This window comes from Narcine bancroftii, chromosome 1 (assembly GCF_036971445.1).
Source record: "Narcine bancroftii isolate sNarBan1 chromosome 1, sNarBan1.hap1, whole genome shotgun sequence".
Taxonomy (NCBI): domain Eukaryota; kingdom Metazoa; phylum Chordata; class Chondrichthyes; order Torpediniformes; family Narcinidae; genus Narcine; species Narcine bancroftii.
In genome coordinates, this window is record NC_091469.1 from 276,558,018 (window position 1) to 276,583,476 (window position 25,459).

At 34.7% G+C, this 25,459-nt stretch overlaps 1 protein-coding gene across 5 annotated transcripts in view; it reads left to right on the forward strand.

Annotated features, from left to right (window-relative positions):
- Positions 1–25,459, forward strand: part of LOC138744187 (USP6 N-terminal-like protein) — a 190,144-nt gene that overhangs the window by 38,939 nt on the left and 125,746 nt on the right. For all 5 annotated transcript variants that reach the window (XM_069899988.1, XM_069899942.1, XM_069899952.1 and 2 more), the window contains 5 exons: positions 9,769–9,842; positions 18,222–18,298; positions 18,456–18,495; positions 20,453–20,533; positions 21,837–21,944. In XM_069899988.1, the coding sequence (XP_069756089.1) occupies positions 9,769–9,842; positions 18,222–18,298; positions 18,456–18,495; positions 20,453–20,533; positions 21,837–21,944 (380 nt within the window). The remainder of the gene's footprint in view (positions 1–9,768; positions 9,843–18,221; positions 18,299–18,455; positions 18,496–20,452; positions 20,534–21,836; positions 21,945–25,459) is intronic.

Below are 25,459 nucleotides of genomic sequence, written 5' to 3' on the forward strand. Positions count from 1 at the left end.
ATTTCCCTGGCCACTCCCATGGTAAATGTAATTTCTTTGTGCATGTGGTATAAAGGTTATGGAATTTGTTTTGCACTATTTATCTGTATGATTGTACGCAGACACTGATTGCCAAATTATGGGTCACCTATTGAGAAAAAACTGAAATGATGACACTGCATTTTTAATGGAATATTACGCATTTCTGAATATTATTTATGACGCTCAGCTGAAAGCATGTATTCAGCTGTAATGTTGAGTTTCTTGAAGACTATGTTGGCTGAGGCCATGTGTATGATATAACGGAATATTCATTAAATTACCATTTTATTGTTGAAGAGCCAAATGTGAAGTTGAAAACCTGAGTGACATAATGATCAATCTCTTGGGGCACATTCAAATTCAAAACTTGGCCGCAGGTTTGGCCCACTGTTTCTGCCTTTCTCAGGATGGTGATAAAATTATGGAAAATCTTATTGTTGCAACATTGAGTTTTCTTTGGGTAATACAATATAAATCATTATGGTAGCTAAATTAATGTCACAGGAATGTTGAGTCTTAAGTCATTCAACAACTTTATAATGTAGAGTTGTTCCTAAGACATTAATGTAGCAACCACAGTGTCTTCCGTGGTGTAAAAATCGTGCTTTATAGTCTTATGATCATTTATTATCCCAAACTGCAACAAATTCTATTGTTTTGGCATTACTTTTATGGATATAGATGTTAGGAATAATTTTATGAAATTATGGAAACTTTCACAGTGTTAGAGAACACTATTTTGATGATCATTTGGTAAAAGACATCTTTGTTGTGTAATTAGAATTTCTTGTCATGAACTTGTCACGAGCAGCAGCATTACAGGTGCAAATCTTGCTATAAATTACATTTAAAAAATATATTATTGCAAGTGAAGAGAAAGTGAGGTAGTGTCTGTGGTTCATTGTTCATTCAGAAATTTGATGGCCGAAGGGAAGAAGCTGTTTTTGTACAATTGGGTGTTCATCGTCCGGCTCCTGTACCTCCTTCCTGATAGTAACAACAAGAAAAGGGCATTGCCTAAGTGGTGAAATCCTTGAAAATAGAGGCTGCTGTAAGACATCACCTTTTGTAGATGCCATTGATGGTGCTGGGCGAGTTCATAGCTCTCTCATCTTTTCCTGTCTTGTGCACCTCCAGACAGAATGCTCTCCACGGTACACCTGTAGAAATTTACAGATCTTTGATGACATACCAAATCTCCTCAAACTCCTCATGAAGCATACCCACTGGTGAGTGTTCTTCATGATTGCATTGACATTGGAGGCCCTTGGATAGATCTTCAGACATGTTGACCCCAGGAATTTGAAGTTTTTTTTGGAATATTTTATTTTTTATTTTTCATAAAAATAAAATGAACAATTATAACATTTTAACAAAAATATACATATATATATAAAATTTTATATAAAGCAAAAGGACACACATACAAAAATAAAACCCTAACTCTATCCCCTTTTATTTTCCCTCTACCCCCCTTTATTAAAAATTCCATCATAGCTCACAGTTTAAATTAACCTCAGAATTTAGGGAGAGATGACTTTTGATTTTAGCAGTATTATTGAAGTTGAGCACTGACATAGTTTAAATATGGTTGCCATTTTTTCAAAAACATCTTACTTGTTCCTTAAATTGTATGTTATTTTTCCATTGGTATACAACTATCCATCTCTGTAATCCATCTTGTCAAGGGAACCAGAGAATCTGACTTCCACATAATTGCATACACTTTTTGGCCACTGCCAGTGCATTTTTAGCAAACAAAATTTGAAATTGTGTGAGATCATTGCTTATAATCTCTAAATTTGCCAAATAAATAAAGTTCTGGAGCCCCTCCAGGAAGGTCACCCTTATAAATCCATTAGGTACACCATAGATCTGTCTCATTTACACCATCTTTGTAACAGTCTGCCTTACCACATTTGTAACCATATGTTTAAAATTCTGTTACCCATATTCATAGGTACCAATACATTATTGCAAAATACCCACTTTTCTCTCGATACATTCACTAATTACCTGCCAATTTTTTACCATATGTACCAAAATAGAATCATTTGTCGTTTTTTTTTAAATTATTGATTTAAGGCTCCACTTATAGGTAATCTTTAGCTATTTCTTCATTCATTAAATGTAGACCCATACAAACCCAATTTGGTGAATTCCCTTCAAAGAAAGATGCCAAAAATCTTGATTGTGCAGCCAGATAGTATCTTTTTTTAATTTGGAAGTCTCAACCCCACCCCCACCACTTAATTTATAATTCCAGGTTAGTTTTTCCAATGTAATTCTGGGCACTTTGTTATTCCATAGGAATTGTCTTTTTTGATTGTTTAACAATTTTTTAAAATTCTTAGGTAAAGGTATAGGCAATGAGTGGACAAGTATTGAAGTCTCAGCATCACTTTCATCTTGACACAATTCACTCTTCCTCTTAATGTTAATGGAAAATCCTTCCCCCTTTGTAAATCCTGTTCTATTTTACTAAGCAGAGGAACATAGTTAAGCTTATACATATTTTGTAAATTATTCTGTAACTACTCCCAAATATTTAAATCTATCTGTTTTCCATTTAAACCTGCTATCTCTTTTATATCTGTTGTAATTATTTCACTTTTATCCATATTAATTTTGTAACCAGACACTCTACCATATTTTCTAAGAATCTCCTGTATCTTTTCCAGGGATTCTCTCTGATCTGACAAATACAATAATACATCATCTTCAAATAGACTAATTTTATGCTCATCCTGCCAGACCATGAAGCCCTTAATCTTAGGATCTCTTCTAAAATTTCAGCCAAAGGTTCAATTGCCATTACGAACAGTGCCAGAGACAGAGCGCATCCTTGCCTACTCAATCTACTCAAAAGGAATACATTTGACTATTCATAATTATCTTTGCCTGAGGATTGTGATAAAGTGCTTTGATCCAATTAATAAACCCCCTTCCTATACCAAATTTCTCCAATGTTTTAAAGAAAAAAGACCATTCTAATCAGTTTGTTATGAGCCCAGAGGACCCCAAAACCCAGCAACAATAGAAATAGTAAAGGCAGAATCCAAGTCATTTCTATCATTTTCATCCAATTTAGGTAATTCAACCCCTTCTAAAAACACGTATTTCATTTTCATCCCCTAGTATATCTGATTAAAGCTCAGTGTAGTATTGTCAAAAGGCATTGTTTATTTCTTTCGGATTGTATGTAATTACATTGACTTCCTTCTGTCGCCTTTCCTGACTCTTCTGCCTCTGATTGCCGTGCAAGCACCTTATTAACTTGTCCCCCAGTTCATAATATTTCTGTCTATTCTTAAATATTGTTTTTTTCCATTCTATGTTTAAGGTGTTACAATGTATTTTTAAAAATTTTCCATTATTTTATATTTATTCTGTTCCCCTGTTTTCTGATATTTTTTCTAAATCTAATATCTCTTTCCAAATTATTTAATTCTGTATTATATTTCCTCTTCACATTTTTCATAAATGAAATAATCTGACCTCTCAAAAATGCCTTGATTCTATCTCATATTAAAAAAAAAACTATTATCTGTTGAACCCAGATTTCTTTCACAAAAGATTTCTATTTGTCACCTAATAAATTGTTTAAAATCCTCCTGGTTTCACATTATCGAATTCAGATGTCATGTGTAAGCCCCTTCCTGTTTCTCCGCTAACAAAATAGCGTAAGCAGTGAATAGTCAGAAATTAATCTCGATAAATATTCTGATTTTATCACCCTATCTTTTAATCTTGCTAACAGTAAAAAAAAATTGATTCATGGAGGTAAGTCATGCACCTTGGGTAGAAAGAATAGTGTCTCTCTGTTGGGTTAGCCTGCCCTCATATGTCAATCAAGTTTAAATCCTTCATATAGGATAATATTGTTTTATCAGTCCTAACCCTGAAGGTTTATCCAATATTAGATCCAAACATAGTTTAAAGTCTCCTCCTATCAAAATATTTTGTCTCCCTTCATCAGCTTTCAAAAATGTATCCTTCATAAAGGCTTCTTCATTGTAGTTTGGCACATAAATATTCATAAACATCCATGACTCTGAATAAGTTTTACAATTTACCATCACATATCTCCCTGCTTGATCTTTTGATGTTCTCTACAGTAACCAGAATATTTTTATTTATTAAAATCGCGACACCTCTTGTCTTAGAATTGAATGATGAAGAGAAAACCTGCCCCACCCAACCTTTCTTTAACTTGTCAGTTTCCACCTTAGTAAGATTTTTTCCTGTAAAAAGACCACATTTGCCTTTAAATTCTTTTTGTGAGCTAAGACCTTCTTCCGCTTGATTGTTCCATTTAAACAATTAACATTAAAACTTATCTATGTTGATTTACAGACAAATATTGCACAGTAATACAGTCACAATAAGTAATTAAACAATCTCGTGATCTCTTCCCTTTTTTAAAAAAAAGTTACAAAGCCACTCTGTGATGGTGATGTAAACAAGAAACCATGGAAGCCCACAGAAAAATCCTGCAAAATCATCCAGGGATCGAAAAGAAAAAGAACCCCACCCTCAAGCATCATCTTTAAAACAAACTTCCCTCCTGACACCATTATCCCACTTAGACATTTAACATTTCCCTGGGCTCTCTGCAAAGTATCATTAAGAAAGTTTAACATTACCTTATAAATATCATGTGACTCAAAAAAAATCTTTACTTACTCCACAAAAATACAATCTTCTTAAATCTCTCTTCCAGAGTTATTTTGCTTCAAAAAGTCCATGAGCAAATTCTTCTGCTTCTTGCTTTGTCTTGAAAAATCATTGGTTGCCTTCTGACACCTCCTCTTGTAAGGTTGCTAGATGAACTATGGAATACCTAAAATTCTTTGCCTGGAGTTGCTGCTTGACCTCCTTGAATTCTTTTCTTTTCTGTACAACTGCTGGACTGAAATCTTGGAAAAACACGATCACCCAACCATTCCACTTCACTGGGGTGTTATTCATTTTAGAGTATTCAAATGCTGCTCTTAAGATTGCTTCCCAATCTCTGAAGCTCAACAGCCTCACAAGGACCGGTCAAAGATGCATATTTTCATTTCTTCTAGGTCCAAAGGTTCAATGGGCTCTCTCAATCCATACTTGTCTTCCGATTAACTTGACACGAAGTACCTCAGGAATCCAGGATTCAAAGAATTTAACCACATCTCTCCCTCCTTCTAAAGCAATTAAGCATATATTATTTCATCTGCTAAATCTTATCAAGGAGCATTTGTTTATCCATCACTCACTGTTTTGCTTGGTTATGAATTTCTTCCAATTTCTTATTGTGTTTTCCCAAGTCTCTCTCAGCATTATTCATTTGTTCCATTAAATCAGTAATTGACTCACCCGTGTCTTTGATTGAGTCTGTTAATTTTTTTATCACTCCTTCAACTTTTGCAAACCGTGTTCCCATGGATTCCACCCCGCTAGGATTGTCTGTAATTCTCGTGCAAATGTTCATGAAGTTGAGGCAGCTCCATTTGGACGATCAGTCGATGTTGCGGGCAAACTCTGACTTTAGTTTTGACTTGTTTGTTCCCCAGTCATTTTTGTTAATGATCACCATCAATAACCTTTTGTCGCAGAAAAATCTCAAAAAACTCTTCATGGAGAGCTCACCCAAAATACGTCTGCTCAGTATTGTCACATCGCCATGCCCCCAGGAATTTGAAGTTCTTAATCCATTCCACTGCTGACCCCTTGATGAAGACTGGCTCATGTCCTTCTGATTTATTTCCCCCCCCCCACCCCACCCCCGAAGTTCACAATCAGTTTCATAGTTTTGCTAATGTTGAGTACAGAGTTATTGTTGTGATGCCAGTCAACTAGCTGATTCATCACACTCCTATATGTTTCCTCATTACTGTCTGTGATTCTGCTGGCAACTATGGTGTTATCGGCAAATTTGTAGATGGCATTTGAATTGTGCCTAGCCACATAGTCATGGGTGTTGAGCGTTGGGCTAAGCATGCATCCCTGAGCTATGCCTGTGTTGATTATTATTGAATCCTTATTGCATTCACTGATGGTTGAATCGTATGTTTCATCAGTCCTATTGTGCGTGGTATTCCTTCAAAAGATTGACAAAGCCCAAGTCTGTTTAGTTAGGATCTCACTGGAAACATGAGAAAAATGCCAATCCTAAGAAATATTTGGATATCAATGCAGTGAAATCCTCTGCAAGGACAGAAAGTCAATTCATATACATGCTAAGTTTGAGAGAAGTTCAAGTTTAGAGTGGAAACTCAAACACATTAAAAATGTGTTTGACCTTTCAAATGAATAAATGAGATTAAGTTAATGCATTGGAGCTTCGTGTTTGCTGTATAAATAAAAATGTGAAACATCTATTTTATTACAAACCTACATTTCAACCATATTTTCAATTTGCAAGAAAGGGAAATCACAGTATAATATGGCATTTATGTAAAGAATAAAGCTTATTATAACAGGCCAAATCTACAGTTGAGCTACAATCTGAATGTTGGGTCAGTATTTTCAGAGTGCACTAATGGATCATTATCTAAATTATGGCGCTTCCTATGAAAAATTTTCACTGCTTAAGGCAACTTTGTACAAATATGAACCTGCTTCTCTTCTGAATTCTATTTTTTTATGTGCAAAAGTTGATAAGATTAACAGTTCTCTCTTATCTTTTGAATATTTGAAACTAAGTTTGACAAGTTTCCAGGCAGTTCACGATATGTGAAGCAAGAATGTTGTGAGATGACTCTGTTGGGTTTTCTCAGAATTTGATTAAGGCAACCTGTACTTTGTTATTTTATTTTCTGCTAACATTACAATCAAACCATTTTTTTTAAATGACTTTTTGATTAGTTATCCTTATGGTGAATAATTTGTTATGGCTTCATCAATAATTTAAAAGCATTTTTAAGACACGAATAGAGTGTCATTTGTGAAATTTGCATGAATTATATGAATGATGTTGTCAATAAAATTTAATTTGGAAATTAAAAACTGTTAGATGCTGGAAACCTGAAATAAAACCAAAAATGTTGTAAAATCCTCAGCAGGTCAGGCAGCATCCATGAAAGTAAAAATCTCGTTGACCTGCCACCAAATCTGATTAGCATTTCCAGCAGTTGATAAAATTCTAATTCCCATATGGATGAAAACACCTGAGCAGATGCATGGGACTGAAGAAACAAGTGACTCAGTGGGTAAGTCTGGGGTAGGCTGAGGGAATTACAGGACATTCATTAGAAACATTAGGCTGACTTCTTTGCTTTCAACTCTCTCTTTGGCTTGCATCTTTATTTTTGCATCACAATAATTCAGAATAAAGTAGTACCGTAATAATTTTCCCATCCTCAAAGAAATGAATACCTATAATGTTCTCTACTTCATTCTATCACAATTAATGCAAGAGATTGGAAGAAATCTGTGGCTATCACTTCAGTGTGTTTTCATTGCTGGTTCCTGGATTTAACTTATTCCAATCTCCCATTATGGTTTTACCTGAGGAATAATACAGACTCCATTATCTCATTACCATGCCCTTTCTGAATCAATTCTCACGGAGAAAGAAGTTAGTTGCCAACTTCTAAACGGGACAAAGGTAGCCTGATGGAAAAATAAAGTAATGAAACTAAAAAGAAAGACATGAGTGATGTCGATACCTCACATCACAGCATTTCATAATGTTAGATTTTCTGAAGCATTTTTTTCCTTTAAAGCTTAAAAAATGTTGTATTTACTTGGATTGAATGTAATTGAAGGACCTGGAGATGCAGTTGCTACTCTGATTTCATTATGTGATAGTTTGCCTTTTGCCACCTTTCTCATTGCTATACACATGATGGTGTGCAAGAAAATTTAGAAGTTGCAATAAAAATCTTACAGAAGACTGTTTATGAACTTCAAGCAGTTTAAGTGTTGACAGAAAATTGGAAACATTGAGGGAATTCTAAATTTAACTTTAGGAATCAAGTCTAAGCTTGAATAAAATGGGCAATAACTGTTACGTAAACTGGTCTGGAATTGTTTCAAAGTTTTGTAGTCTATTTCTTTAAGAAATGAAAAGTATGAGCAATTCCTGTGTTCACAGTAAAATTCTGATATGCTAAATCCTAATAGTCCAGCAATTGGGTTCAGCAGTGATGTTAGTCCTCCACCCTGTCCACCAGAGAGTGATTCCCAAGCTCCACATCTGTTCACTGGGCATTGTTTTGTTTTCATTTCTTTTCCAGTCACTGTGGCCCCAGTACTCATGATGCAAAGGCTTAGGTCCTGCATTCTTCTTACATTTTCATGAGGTCAAGTTCCTGTGCTTCCTTTAAACTTGGCTTGTTCTCTTTTCAATACTCATTTGTTTTCCCTCCCCCTTTATTCTACTGAATAACATCTGGAAAAATAAGATTTAAAGGTGTTTGTAGAATAGAATTTCATCTTGCATCAAAATGGTTTGGAAGAAGGTTTCCATTTTACAGTTCTGCATACAAGCAAATATTTTCCGAGACAAAAAAAAACTTTCATCAACTGTGCTACTGGTAAAAGTGACTGAGCGATGTTGTGTGGAAGAAGGTATCTGAGCCACAGCAGGTCAAGCTTGTCCGATTGCTATTTACTGCTACTTCCATTTTGTAGGTTTTAATGCTGAATTTCGTACTACATGCAGAAGATTTAGTTAAATATGCATGCAGCATCAGCATTTTTCTGTGACAAATGCATAAAGGAGACAACAAGCTATTCACTTCAAATGCAAACGTGGAATTCATTCAAGTGTTTTATTTGCTTTGGAGAGCTTTGAATTTTAACAGAAATTTGTTCAAACTCCCTTCATTAAATCTGTTGCTATTTAAGTGCAAATATGGAAATACTGATATATCAGCTACTATTTACATACAGTGAACATGAAGAAATTTATTAGAGATGTTAGACTAAACAATGTAATGGTGTCTATTAGATTACTTTTTACTAATCAAATTCATCTTAACTTGTATGTGCAGAATGAATGTGCCAAAATTCTTTTTAAAAATGAATTATGTCTGAAAATCATCTGGCTATTGAGATGTGTAGCCAAAGTAATACAAATAAAATATAAAATAAGGTGGGTCTGCATAAATTATCTTTCTAATATAATTTGTAATCAGGATGGAATTAAATGAAATGCAAGGGAGATGGAAAAGGTAGGAATTTATTAAGGAGACTCAAGCAATTTGATGGAATTGATATGGTGATGAATTTTATGTAACTGGTGATGTTTCTGTTTTATCAGAAACAATTTAAAGAGATACATCATCAATATTTTCATATGTATTTAAATGATTTCAAAGCAGAAACCACAGTGTTTACCAAGAATGTAATATTATTACATCACAAGATGTAATAACTGATTGAATTGCCATTACATGGCATTCATTGCTAATTGTTATGTGTAATATCAAATAATACAGAATACTAAGTATCAAGAACACTATCATAATTTAAAGAATTAATACAGAAATCTTACAAATTACTTTTCCATAATTATACTAACAATTGAAAAGGTCTCTCATAATCCATTCTTTGCAGTTAATGTTTTGTATTTAAAAGATTTATTTCAAGTAAATTTTATCAGGAAATAATTCTGCCCATAATAGAAATAATCTAGAACTTCTAGGATAGCATGCATGTGAGCAATCTATTTGAACACTTTCTCTCTGAAGGTGAAATAATTAGAATAACTATTGTATTTTGATTAGCATATGAATTACCAGTATCTTAATTTTTTTCCAGCTTTTGACATGAAGAAAGATTTAGAGGCATTAATTGCAGAAGAACGGGCTGAAATCATTTCTAATTATATAAAGGTACTGTACTATTTGAAAAGTAAGGCAAAGGAAATATAGCTGTTTAATGAGTTGATTTTGTCTTTGTGCTAAATGTCAATCAGATCATTGCAAATTGGCATCTGCTTTAATCAGAAAAATCACAATTGTATCAATCTCCTGGATTTTCAGTTCTTTAGGATTATGATATCTTACAATTTGCTTGTCCAATATATGTTTTAAGATAATACCATGGTAATAATATCTTTAATGAGTCTTGAAATACAGGAGTATTTAATCTTTCTAACAGATTAGAAGTTAGACATTTTGTTCAGTCCAAGCTTTCTGATATTTTTCCTCGAATCTCAAATACTAATGTCCTTTATTCATTTTTGAAACTTGCTGGTTTTTATCATAGTGGATTCATATCAATTATTTATAATGACTTATTGGATATAAGATCAGCCTCAATGTCTGGGATTAAGAACGATTGGGAATGAGATTTGAACATAAATTCAGATGAACATTAGTACTCTCAGTTTGATTAATGATTCTTCATTTTGTGCAAGGCATTGTGCAATTTAAGATGGTACATAGACTATATATGTCCAAACTTAAATTATCTCATTTTTATGCAGATATTGATCCACTGTATGAGAAGTGTAAAATTTTTGAAGCTTCACTGATCCATATGTTTTGGGAGTGCCCAAATTTAGAGATTTTGGAAAGCTATTTTCCAAACCTTAACAGCGATTTTAAAGATCAAAATATAACCATGTCCATTAATTGCTCTGTTTGGTTTTTCACCTAAGCCAGATATACCTCTGTCTGCAACTCAGGAGAAAGTTTAGCCTTTATCACGCTGATAGCCAGGCGAGCAATTTTATTGAAATGGAAAGATGACTCTTCACCTACCCATACACAATGTAATGTCCAATTTAAGTTTGGAAAAATTTACAAATTGAAACATTCTATCTTTAATATGTCTAAAGATGTGGGGCCCATTATCATGATTGGAAGAATTAAGAATGTTCCTGAGATTCTCTGTCTGATCCACAATTTCCCTCTTCTTTTACAAAGGTAACCTGGTTTAGAGGGAGGGGATACATTAGATTTTAGTTTTAGGATTTTTTTTTCATTTTTATCAATTTTTATTAACATGGTTATCATAGAGTAATTCAATAATTTGTTTCTCATGTGGATAAAGGAAATGTCTAATGTAGTTCCATCCATTTTTTGTATTTGTGTGTATATGAGATGATTTGTTATGCGTTTTGTATGTACATTTATGTTAATCTCATTAAATATATTTTAAAAAGGAATACATGTGTAGAAATGGTTAGGAATTGGGTTTTGATGTGGGATTGAAGGTGCAAATGAATATTGATATTGTGAAACAAAAGAATGTAGATTCTGAATCTGGACCAAAAAGCAAACTGCAAGGCGAACTCAGAAGGTTGAGCAGCCTCTGTTAAGAGATGTTTTCCCTCTCCATTCTCAATTCTGATGCAATGTCTTGAGCCAAAATGTGTACAATTCCTTTTCCTCCATAGGTTCTACTTGAGACACTGTTGCTCTAACAGTTTTTTAAAAAAAGTCTTGATATGGAAAATTAAGACTGCTGTGGTCCTCAAAAAGATGAAAGACATTTGGAAAGATAAATTAAATCTGTAGAGAAATTTTAAAAATGTACTGCATGACATCCAGTTGCATTTACAATTCTAGAACTATGATAGCAGTATCTATACCATTTGGTGCAGTGAAGGTTGAAAGAAATATTTAAATATTGCTCCTTTCAAACTCTCAGAAACTATTTTAAGTTTTGAGCTTGTGGCCAATTTAAATCCTGAATATTAAAGCAATTATGTCATTTCATTTGAATAATCATTTGGCATTTTCAATGAAGACTGCCCAAATATTAGAGAGTCAGTATGTTTACAGCAGGAAGAACATCAAACTTACAAAAAACACAGAAGCTGCAGATGGTGATATCTTGAGTAATCATGAAGAATTTGTTTTTCAATTTTACATCACCCCTCCACTCCATCTGATTCCACTGTTTCCATCTCTTCTTTACATATTCCTGTACTTATTTTCTCTCTCAAGCTTTTCTTCTCTCGTCCTCTCTAGCAGACTCTCCCTCTATCTGTCTCTCCACTTCTCAAACCTTCAGTCAAAACCCTTGTTGCTTTTCTACCCTCAACAATAATTATCAGTTAGACACAGAGAGAATCTGTACTAACAAATACTTTTATTGATTCATTTAATAATATCAAACACGCAATCATACAAAGTTAAATATCTGTTCACATACCTGCTAAGGTTTCCCTAACTTTCCTCAAGATAATAAAAAATAGAAAAAAATAATACCCAGGAATAGGAGTCTTCGCTGGCCAGATATTCCCGATGAAATCTCCACATTTCTTTCGTGGATTAAGACACTTCAACAATGGTTGGTCTCTAGAGTTTTCGCTGTTTCTTCTCCCTAATTCTCCATCCTTTTACTTTCCATATCAAATCAACTGTTTGGTTTGATTTTGTTGTCCAAGAGTCATCAGGACAATCTATCTTAAAAGAAGTTTCATGTTCTTCCTGCTGTAAACATTTCTTTATTGTAATAAAAGAAACATTACAGTACTCCATGTCACAAAACAATGATTGTAAGAACAGTAAAATGTCAGCCTCCACTTTTACATGTGCATGCAAAGAACAAAGACATTTCATTTCTCTGCTTCCACTGTCTGTAGCTCATTCCAGTTCGCTGCTTTGAATTCCTTTATGGTCAACACCCTGATACCTTTGGCTTCCTTCCACATCTTCTTTCTTCTTTGATATATTTAATTTCATTTTTTAATCTTAGTCTTGAGAAAGGTCTTAACTCAAAAGATTAATTGACTATTTCTACCCATGGATGCTATCTGACCAACTGAGTTCAAAGTTACAAAACTTAGTTTTGGAGGTGATCCTGTAGGGAGTGGATGTTTTTTTCCCTGTGAAAGAATAGTAATGAAGCTCACTTGGAACCAGATGATAGACTTAAAAATGTAAGCTTTTATAGCTAAATAAGGGAAAAAAAACCCTGCAGTTTTCAAATAATTGAAATTATACTGTGTTTACAGTTTGATTAAATGTACTGTGTTCTCTCACTTTGCCAATTAGACACGAGTGCACTTCACTGCAGTGATATCAGGTCCACTTATAAAAAGGCAGATTTTTTTGGCTTCTGCAAAGACACTACATTTTTGAGATTTGCATTCAGAGGTCATTGTTGGGACAATGGTTGAGATGCTCACCCCGCAGAATATTTTTAAAAGTGAAATGGTCTACACTCCATTACAGTTGTAGTATCATCGCATTCATAACTTTATGTGATTGATGTCTAAATTTTGAAAAATTAAATGTAAAAAATTTGGTGTCCTCTAAAGTTTATTTAATTCAGTACTTACCATCTCTACAATAATTGCAGTCTACCTTCCCAAGTATACTGTTGAGTTGTGCCACATGAAGTAATTCAACAATGCTCATCCATGAGAAGCTGTTGTACATGGCTTGTGTAGACTTTGCTAGATTACTTTAGTAAGAAGTTTACAGCAATTATATTAATGTTAAAATTATTACATTCTTAAATTTAATTTGAAGCATGTTGGCAAAAATCTAAATGTTTTCCATGAGACATGCATACCACAATCAGTATTGCATAACATTAAAAAAAGATACTAGTTTGCCATCACACTGATCATTACTCAAACAATATTGAAAATTAATGGTTGCCAAACAAATTTGTATGAAGATAAAATGATTTTGTTTTGAGAAATTTTCTAATCAAATGCTGAAAGCTGATTGGAGGCCAGATTAGTTGTATTAAAATGTTAAAGTTAAATTCACTGCAAACAGAAATTGTGCAAATCCAAATATTTTCATCCCAGTGTTTCAATATCATATGCATTTACCCAAAAAGAGATATGATGTAAGCTGTTTACATAAAAATGCCAGAGAAAGTCAGCAAATCATACAGCTTTCTTTATGTAGCAAAGATAAAGATACAAACCAATGTTTCAGGCCTGAGTCCTTCATTAAGGTGTGCGCAAAAAAAACAGTGAAGCACCTGAATAAAATGGTAGGGGGGAAGCACAGGCCCACAGGGAGGAGGACATAAGGGGATATGGGTGGGAGGTAATGAGAAAAAAGCTGAGAAGTGATCGGGGTGAGGGGTCACTCTCTGAATGGAGAAGGAAGGGGGTGGAGAGCTGTAGGAAAGGATGGAGAAGAGAGGGAGACAGGAAGTGGCCTAATGGAAACTACAGAAGTCGATGTTGATGCCATCTAGGCGGAGAATGCCCAGACAGAATATTAGATGTTGTTCCTCCAGTTTACAGGTGGCCTTAGTTTGTCAGTGCATAAAGACATGGACAGACATGTTGGAACTGGAGTGGGAAGCAAAATTGAAATAGTTGGAAACTGGGAGATCCCTGCCATTGCTGCAGACAGATTGAAGATGCACAGCGAAATGATCCCCCAATCTGAGTCCAGTCTCTCCAAAGTAGAGATGGCCACAACAGGAGCATTGGATGCAATAGATAACCCCTGCAAATTCAGAAACAAGATGATGAAGGGCTCAACCCTGAAACATCAGTTACGTATTTTTACTGTTGCTATATAAAGGACACTCCAGCTTTGTGAACTTTGACTTCAACCACAGTGTTGACAGATATTTTTGTGTTTTACTTCCATCAGAAAATATTTTGCCTTGGGCCTGTTGTTTTTTAAATTAATGATTGTGTGCAAATTCCAAGATTTTGCAGATCACCCATCCTGCAAAACTCAGGAGCAAAGCATTTGATGGCTATCACAACCTTTAAAAATTTTCTGGTGATGTTGCTCATTGGCTGTATTTCTGCAGTACTTGAAACCAATGTTCCTCAGTGAGGGACACATCACTTAAGTCTTTCTAAACATCCTTACTGTGTATAACTTCTGCCTTCTGTTCTCTGATCAGGTAGATTGTTTTACTTCTACAATGTTCTCATACTTCCCATTCTTTTGTACTGCGCTAGGATTGCCCTTAGAGCACTCAAATATGAAAATGCAGAATTAAATTGAAGCTAGAAATCAACACATACTTTTTTAACAACACAACATGGTCTACCAAAATATGCAATCTTGAAAAGAACTAAATCAAAATATTTTCCACCACATTCCCTTATCTAATCAGGAATAAGCCTGGAAACAATTGATAATTTCTTTGAAAAGCTCAGGCTGGTGGGGTCCTTCCTGTTGCTGAATGCAGGATCCATTGCACAAATTGACTACATGGCTTTAGCTGTACAATTGAGTTCAAATTTGGTAAATTACATTTTTGTTCCCTGAGGTTATAATCTGCTCATTGGGATGGTTTTGTTTTTGCACTTCCTCAATTCTTTTCAAATTGTTGATGGCAGAACTTGCATTATAGATGCACTGTGTAACAACCTGCCAGAAATTTGGCACTCATAATTCTAAAGCAAGGGCCCTTGTAAATGCCAAGGCATTTCTAAATGTATTAATTGACCTTGAGCATATTTTATGTTATTTTTTTAGATCTTTGCATCCAAATCCTGGAGACTTGACTGCCCACACCAAACCCACTATTACTTTAGCATATGTTTGGAAGAGCTTATTTTCCTCAGGCATTTCCTCAAAACCACCAATGACATGTCATTCAGCCAGATTTCCAGCAACCTGCTAAAGCCTCTGAAATTACATTCAAACCAATTTTAGTCACAAAATAAATCACCTTTAAGAGGTGTAGACTAATTATGATAATAACCAGCTACTAGTTCTTACACTAGATATTCAAGAATTGGATATGTAGTGATATACTGACAATGTACATGAAGACCCTATGCTGGTTGGGTATTGAAATTGTTAAGATGTGATTGAAAAATGGGTATGAAGTGGTCTTGGTAGATATTTAGCTAAATTGATTTTCAGATATATACCACTATTTTCAGCTATTATTCTAGAAGTGATTAAAAATAGCAAATAAATTTCACAATTCACTTCATAATTTAGGTTAATAAACAAAATTGATATGGCATTAATGTACATATAATAATAAAGTGGAAGAAACAATTGCAACCCTCCACACTTGAGAGTAGTTTTTTGGCCTGGATGGACACCTGAAGCTGCAAGATCCAAATTCTTATGAGATTATGGACATGAATATTTATCTGAAGGCTCATATTGAAGTTCTCATTCTGTAATGTCTTTTTTGAATGAAATACCCAAGAATACTTCTTGGGCGACTGTTACAAACTAACAACCCTCTCAATTTTGTTAGGGATTAAAAAGATTTTGTTAGCACTAACAAAGGAACTACAATGGTAAAAAATTCACCAGACAATGGTAAATTCATAATGTTTTTATTAAACTATTAATAACATGTCTTGCTTATCTCTAAACTTAACTCTAAATTTAACCCCACTATGCACAAATGTAAATGTGTGTATTAAAGTCCCAAACTCTAAAAAAAAGTTAATTTTAAACCTTGAACATTATTTTAGTGTTTTTTTTGAAGGTTTCAAACTTAGTTCATAAATAATTATAAAACATTTTTAAACATTATATTTTCAGATCTCTTTAAACTCACAAGTCTTAATGACCTGTCTTTCAGAGATATTCTTCAAACAGGAGTGACCATCTTTTGGGCACAAATGAGAAGTTGTTTTACTTATTTAAAAGCCATTTGTGTTGTATCTCCTGTAAATATGATAATACAAGTCCTGTCTTTCCAGGAGGTCAAGTTTTCTGTCTTCAGTTTTCTTCTACAATAAGGGTGCACTCTTTATTTTCAAAAGAGCAGTCAGAAAGTGACTCATTCCAAAGCCACTTGTGTTCCCCTTTTTCAGAAGTAACATGGGCAGCTTTTTCCCCCTCTGCAAGAAATATTGCTGCTTTCAATCCTTTCTCAACAGGATGGTGTGTTCCCTAAAACTGACTTCTTTGTCTTGGATTTCAATAATAGATTTCTGGAAAATATCTCGTGTCACATGGTATGTGACATCATTTTTGTCTTTGAAGTTCATAATGTCTTTTCACACTGATTTGCTAAAAAGCATCTAAATCCACTTGGGTCTCCGTGATGTCTACCCACATGGACACAAAATGGCTGTTCATTTACACAGGTGCTTCTGAGATAATACCTATTGTTTTCAGTATCTCAAGAACCATCATAAATCCTTTAATCTCTTGGCTTCAACTTCAATGAGCAGCCATTCTGTCTCTGAAAATAGCTCTCCATCTTCCATCTCAAAGAACCTTGTGTGTTTAAAATGCTAATGTTGTCTTTATGCTGAAGCCAGCTAACCGCTGCAAAGAACCATGTGTGTTTGTAGAATGTAAATGGGCCTTGTCCATCCAAGACTCACTTTTACTAAAATATATATACATATATGAAATATAGTGTTACAGAGTCCAGAGGACCCCAAAAACCAGCAGCAATAGATATGCACCACAACACAGGGTTACTTAAACAAAAGTAGTTTTTAATTATATTTGAACAAGAAAACCGAATTAAACTTTAACTTATTACTTAACCTACCTAACTACTTAATTCCCCCTCTAACACTAAGTGCAGGAGTGTGTAATGTATATTTAAGATTAGAAAAGTTCTTTGGATCACAGTCCAATCTCACTGGTTGCAGGCCATTCTTGTTCTGTGCACAGAAGTTAGCATTGACAAAGTTCACCAGTCTTTGGTGCTTAACGGGCAAATGGTTACCACTCAGGAGGGTTCTTGCTGGTTTTCAGAGAGAGATTCACTTTCCAGGACATCCGCAACTGATTCCTTCTCAATCAGTCTTTCTGATGAAACTTGCATCCTTCAGGGTTCTCCAGATGATCCTCTTTCTTTCAGGTCACCTTTCACACTGCCAGTCTTCTCCTTTGACCAGACAGCCTTCCAAAGTTTGTCAGCTTTGTCCTTCTGGAAATAATTTCTGTCACTCCTCTCTTCTGTTCACACCCTCCCTCTCTGAGAGCAAAACTGTTCTCTGCCTGCGAAGATCACATGCTCTCCCAGGCAAGCTGTTGTTGAATACTTTGTTGCCTCCTGCAAAAAGCGTCCTGCAAATATTGTGTTTTAAAGTGTGTGTGTGCAAACTGCTCTAACAATTCCTCCCAAACTGCCTCTAAATACTCTGTCATAATAGTTTTAACATTAGACTAAAGATTAATCATAGTACATTCATCACACGTCACAGTGAAACAGAGAAAATAAATTGAGAAGATTGTGCATGCCTTCTTGGAAGTGGATTGAAACTATCTAATTACTTGATGTTTGGTCTGAATTGGAACCAATTATAAACTCCTTTTATCTTTATACTTAATAGGGATTATTATGCCATTCATAGTTTCTTAAACTAAAGACATTTTTTTTAACAGGGCAAGCAAGATGGGGCATCAGTTGATTCAGAAGATTTCAATTTGTATAAAGCAGTAGACAGATTTGGCTTTCTGCAGTAAGTCATGTTTTATTCCAGGACATATTGAATACCCTGTACTGTATTTGAAATCAATTTTCCATTTTTAAAGATTGTCAGATCCATTTGACATCTTCAATTCTTGCTCGTCTTTCAACATGAATAGATGAATAACAATGTTATTATATATTTTCAGTGAATATGAATTACCAACACCAACTGCACTGGAGGAAAAGGTATGATATGGATTACAGTTGCCAACAAATAATTAGTTAATCGTTATTACACAAATCTGCATTGATCTATTAATGGTACAGCACATTTCCGATTACGTGAAACACTTAGGATTGGATGTGTATTGGTTAACTGCATTTTTCAGCAACGGTGAGAAATGGCTTTAACCAGTCCTGTAGCATCTGCAGAATACTTGTATCGGCCATTGCCAATCTCCAACACCATCTCATTGCTGTTGCCGATCCCTGACACTTCCCCACTGCCGTCGCCACTCCTGCCTGGGAGCCCAAGGTCCCCACTCCTGCTTCTCTGAGCCAGCATCGAGCCATTCAATGTCTGTCTTCCTGGCTGATTCTGAGCTCTGTTGTTAGCAAAGTGGCGCTAACAGCGTGTCAGTTCCACATATTGGCACATATCACATTTTCAACTTGAGATGTCATGTTGCCAACGAAATATTTTTGGACAACTGAGATTTTCGTGTAAGTGGTTTTCAGATAATCAGAAACTTATTGTAGTTAATTAATAAAATTGCTCCCATTACCACATATGGAAATAAATCTTACCTCAAGTATCATTCTATTCAATGGAATTAAATGAACTATTTCAAAATGACAGTATGTTGTATTTTGCCTCAAATTAACATCTGAAAAACAGTGAGGAAAAGTTGGCACCAATTGTTGATTTAATGATCAGCATTTTGGAATAGTTATGTATGTTTGGCTTTCTGTTGTGATTGCAAAATGCCAATAACAAGAATAAAACACTTTGCTACAGGAAAGGAAGGGAAAAGTAGAGGTTGACTGAAAATGAACCACTCCTTGGCATATATCAAACAACAGGACAGTACTGAGAGAAAAAAGAAAAGGCATGCTATCATAAGCTTCAAGAAGCAAACCCATGCAGTTTTGTAAAAATTTTCTAGAACCAGCAAAGTGATCCATCAGTTTCTGATCTATTTCTGATGCACGGTTTCAACCCAAAATATTGACATTTTCTTCCCCACACCATCTCCCCCCCCACCAACCTCACATTTTGCTGCTGAAACTGCTGTAGTGGGTTTTTTATATCTATAGGAAGATATTCAAAATGTTTCAATGGAATAATGAGCATGAGAAAGGGATGATTTACTTGAATATTAAATGTGGTAACGTGAGGATTTAAAAAATAAAAATCCAGGATCTACTTTTCCAAATGCATTTCCAATCACAGAATGTTGACTTGTCCTTAATTTTAAATGATGTTGAAGATTTTTTTCCAATTTATTTTCAATTTCACCAGTTTTTGTCCAGATTAATCAATGCTGATATATTAAAACTTTTTATACATTCAAAAAATTATTCATTGTAGATGCTGTTTCTGCTTTGTTGTTCTTGCACATAATTAGATGAATAAATAAATTACTGGCGATATCTGCAGTTTTCTTGCAGTTTTGTTCCTTGCACAATCAACAGAAATTGAATCTTGTAACACATTTGGTGCGATCACCATTTTTGAAATGGAAATAATATTTTTTAAATGTAAATACCAATATTATATTTTTGATGTTTTTTGTACTTGTGCTTGTTAAGAGTTTTGTTAATCCTGTTAGCAAAATGTTCCCAGAATTTATAAACATTAATTTTTTAATGCAAAGATCATTATATTCCAGATTATTTTTTAACCTCAACCTTAGTATCAAATTGTTTTACAAACCCAAAATTATAATATATTGTTCAGTTTCTTAGTGCTTATACTTTTATATTTATTGTTATTCTTTCCCAAAGCATTTCAATACTGAGATAAAATAAGCAGAATGCACACTTTTGCCCAGAAAGTTGAACCCAATAACATTTAATAACAGTTGATATCAATAACATTTGATAATAGTTATTTAAAATGCAAAAATGCATTGCCAGTACATAAAAAAAGTTAATAAAATATGCACATTTGTATTTGTAACACTTTTATTTTGCTTTACAGCAAAAACATTTGGAAATTGAGAGAATACCCAAATGGGTAAAAATGGTTAAGAAGTGGGACAAGTACAGAAACAGTGACAAGGTAACATTGAGGACTTAAAGGTCAGGTATAATAAACCAAATCTTGTAATTTTCTGAGATAATTGTTTTTGCAAGGAAACTTGCCAAAATCATCCAAATTTCACTTGCAAAATTAATTGATGTTTTATTTTCTTAGCACTGAACTACAATTTAAGAAAATGTGGTAAAGCAGTATCACTGTTTGAATTCCAGATTTCATGCTTCTAAATGGACAAAGGTGAATTCAGGTGTAATTATATGTTGGTATAAGGAGGAAGGAAATACCAGCTATATTTGTAGTGTTTGGATAGCTTTTAAGTAACTTATATTTTCCATAATTTTACTAAGGTTTAATGGATTCCTGACTTCCATACCTGCTCATTGTAACAATGAACTCGGGAACATGCTGGCAGTCAGCATTGAGTCCAAGAGTGGGGTTCAAATTTGCTGATCTGAGGCACTGGATACACTTGAGATGAGACATAAAAACAGAAAATGCTGGAAACACTCAGGAATTCCAACTGCTTCTAGAAGTGATCACCGTTTATAGTATTTCTGTGATTATTTCGGACTTCTAACACCTTCAATTTAAAAAAAAATGTTTGCACTTGAGATCTGGCTCTTCAACTTTACATGTGTCATGGCTAATGTAATGTGTGTGATCACATTGATTTGAAGGTAAATTATGTTTAGTCTGTTTGCTCCCTTTAATTCCAATTCATATTAATGTTCTATTAAATAGATATTAGCTGGCTATATGTTAAGTGTATTGGTATTGATTTTCGTATTGGTTTTAGTATTAATTTTAGTATTGATTTTAGTATTGGTGTTGGGGAAAAAAAATAGTTTGATATCATAAGAAGCCTTGAAAATTAACTGTGAATTTGCATTTCTATTTCTCCTCAGAAATAGATTTATAATTGGTAATAAAAGAATTGTTATTGTGTTGAAAAAGATGAGTTATGCTTTTCATGATTATGATTATAGTTTATTAAAATAGAATAAAATATACATTAGACTTTTAAATCTATTTCCAATCAAAAATGCAGTATGTAACAGAAAACACTGGAATTATTGAATTGATCAATGAGCATTTGTGGAGAGAAAATTGAGTTAACTTTCTAAGTCGAATTAAAATTTTAGCTCTGTTTTTCTCATTACAGATACTGCCGAACATTTCCAGCATTTCTGTTTAATTTTAGACTTGCAGCATGTGCAGTATTTTTTTAATTATCTTGAATTGCGAACATAATTAGGTTTTCTTCAAACCTTTGCATTTGTACAAATGCAGCCCATGATTTTCAAGGCCATATATTCTATTTCAGATGATCCGTCGAGTTTACAAAGGAATCCCGCTTCAGTTTCGTGGTCAGATTTGGTCACTACTGTTAGATTTGGAAAAGTTAAAATCTGAAAATGAAGGGAAGTATGAGGTAAATTATTTAAGTTTTCTGAGTTTAAAAATCAGAATGACAGCTATATTTTTTTTGGTCTTCAATCCTTTTTAGTCACCAATATATAGGAGTTATGCAAATACAAACTGAAGAGTGGTCTGTGGCTGTGGAGCTTGTTATCATAGATAAATCTCCAGGCTAGAAGAGAAGAAGAAACTTCCATCACATTCAATCGATATTGATTACTGTAAAATTTGGATTGTCTGTCAACTCGTAATTGGCGCTGTTTGGTCTGAATAATGACTTGCAATTATTAGAGTCATAGACTTAGGCAACTCAGAGTTATGCAGTACAGAAACAGACAACCAGGATGCCTAACTCAGCTAGTTTCCTTTGCCTGTATTTGGCTATATTCCTGTAAATGTTTTCTATCCATTTATGGAGAGGTCTTTTCAACCTGCATTTGTACCTACTGCAGGAAAATTCATCTACCCACCAATTTTGACTCCTTTATATAGCTCTCTTCCCTTTCTGTACTGTTAATGATTTTATAAATCTCCTCTTAGGTCACCTTTGATTCTCCTTTACTCCAGGAAAATCAGACCCAAGTCCCAACCCATCTAATCTCTTATAACTCAAGCACTCCAGTCCAGGTAATGTCCTTGTGAATCTTTTCTGCACTCACTCTAACTTTATCACGTCCTTCCAACAGTGTGGCAAATGTAACTGCACACAATACTTCGACTATGGTCTCACCAACATTTTGTTCAACTGTAACATAACATCCCAACTCTTATATTCAATGCCTCAGCAGATGAAGGAAAGTATAGCATGCACCTTGTTCACCACCCTGTCTACCAGTGTCACCACTTGCCTGGAACTATGTACTGATACTCCCCTAGTTCTCTGTTCAACAGGAAGCTCCAGTTTCCTGTTATTACAGCATAGACCAGCAGCAATAGAAATTCACAAAGACCATGATATCTTAAAAACAATAATTTTTATTAATACCATGAATAATATAGCATTTCTTACTTAATTCAAAACTTAACCCCCACAATGCACAAATGTGTATGTGTGGCAGATCCCAAACCATTAGAGTTTGGGCACAATTCTGAAGAGATTATTCAGATTTAAAGTTCAATCTTGGAGATCTTTTGTGTTGAAACTCAGAGCCTTTAAACTGTTGTGCAAAAATTCTCAAAACTCATGAATTCTTGTAGAGTTGCTTTCAGAGAACTATTTCTTCATACAAATTACTTTTTTCACAATTCTCCTTTCTTGCATGGAGGATACAGAACATGTGATTTTTCACAATGATTTCACAAGCCCAGGTCAAGGTTTTATGAATTAACCATTAAAAATGGCTATGATCCACATGCAAGAATGATTTTGCTTTATATCATTCAAAAGTGACCATTTAAAATGGCCTCAACAGCACTGCTCTCTCTCTTGACAAAGAGAAGCAGCAAAGTAACCATTCTTTCCAAAGCCACTCCAATTCTGTGTCCCTCCCTTGATAAGGAAAACACAACAATAGTTTTTTTCATAGAATGTTACTGCATTTCTGACTTCACATGAATCTGGTTGAATACTTAAAATGCAGCTTTTCAAATGTCTTTAATCACATGACTTGCTTTGATCATCACTGGCTCTTTTTCTATGTCAGTGGTCTCCAACTTGTTTATGCTGATCATGCAGCAAATAGCTGTTTGTTCACAAAGGTACCTTTCTGAGCAAACATTCATTGTCTTCAGTATTTCTATGAAATAATCATGTCTTTTATGGCTGTTTACAGCTTTCAACTGAACAATGATACAAGCTTGTATATAACTGGACATAGGAGACACAGCATCTCTCAAAATGGTGTTCTGTGTGTGTGTTTCCTTGTTTCCAAACCCACAAAATAATTTCACTAAAAATAATATGCCATAACCTAAAGATTAATAATAGCATAATTCTGTAACACTGGCTTGTTGTGCTTGTCCTGGCCTGGTTTAATTTCCCAAAATGCATCACTTCAGACTTGTCCCACTTAATATCCATCTGCCATTCTTTGGCCTACTTTCCCAGATGATCAATATTCCTTTGTGACTTTACACAAACATCTTCACTGTCCATTATACTATCAATTTTGGCTCCATCTGCAAACTCACTAACTATGTCATCCTCTTCAGACCACAAACAAAAGGGAACTGAGAACTGACACTTGTGGTACACCACTAATCATGGCAATCTGCAAAATCACCATCCAACTCTATCTTCTGCCTCCTCTAATCAAGCCAATTTGTGTACAATTTTGAATCCTGGATCCCATAAGTTCTAACCTTCTGGTTCAGCCTATTATGCCCTGTCCTCAACAATCCTCTTGATAACTTCTTCAAGAAAATTATCATATTTGTGAGACATGATTTCCCACATACAGTGCCATGCTGGCTATCCTAAATCAATTCTTGCTTTTTCAAATGTAAATAATTCCAATTTCTCAGAATTCTCTCCAGCAACATTTTCATCATTTTCACCAGCTTTAATTACTTGACTTCATTGCAGTCCTTCTTACAAAACAGCTCAGCATTTGTTATTCTCCCAATGCTCATCATAACTCACTTCACCCTTTGCCAACAAACATGCAAAATTTCTGTCAGGGCAGAGATGCAAGATTGAGATACTTTTCTTAATTCCATCTTAATTCATCTTATTTTGTTTATTTTTTTATATTTGTTTAAAGTTGAATATTGTTATGATTATACAGTATGCCTTGTTACTCATCGTTATGAAAATATCAATGAAGTTATGCAAAATGTTTATTTGTTTTATCAACAAATTAAAGCTACTTATAGCTGCAACTACGAAGTTCAATTTATTGGATTAATAAGATAGTAATTTGGAATGTCATTGCTCACGTCTCTTTGAAGATGACACATTTTGAAATTGGGAATTACTAGAACTTGGAAAGTTCTATTTATACTCTCTGGAGCCCCAAAAGACAACACTCCTCAGTTGAGAAGGAGGTCCAAGCCATTGTCGAGGCAGTACAGTACACTACTTGGCCAGTAAATGATTCACTCTGCTAACTGACCAACGGGCTGTTGTGTTCATATTCCATGATCAGCAGTGGGGTAAAATCAAAAATGACAAGCTTTTGAGGTGGAGAATCGAACTGCCACCTACAATTACGATATCCTGTACCAGTCTAGGGAAACTCTGAGCCTTCTGATGCCCTATCTCGTAGAACCTGTGCCAGCACACAGGTTGACTGCTTACATGCCCTTCACAATGATCTCTGCCACCCAGAGTTCCCAGTTTTTTCCACTTCGTCAAAGCCAGCAACCTGCCGTACCCCATTAAGAGATCAGGTCAATGACCAAAAAGTGCCTGCTCTGCGCGGAGGGCAAACCATACTTCTACCAACCAGACAGAGTGCAGTTGATAAAGGCCACCTGCCCCTTTGAACACCTGAGTGTCAACTTGAAAGGACCCTGCCCTCCATGGACCGCAATGTCTACTTCCTCAATGTTATTGATGAGTACTCCCGTTTTCTGTTTGCCATCCCC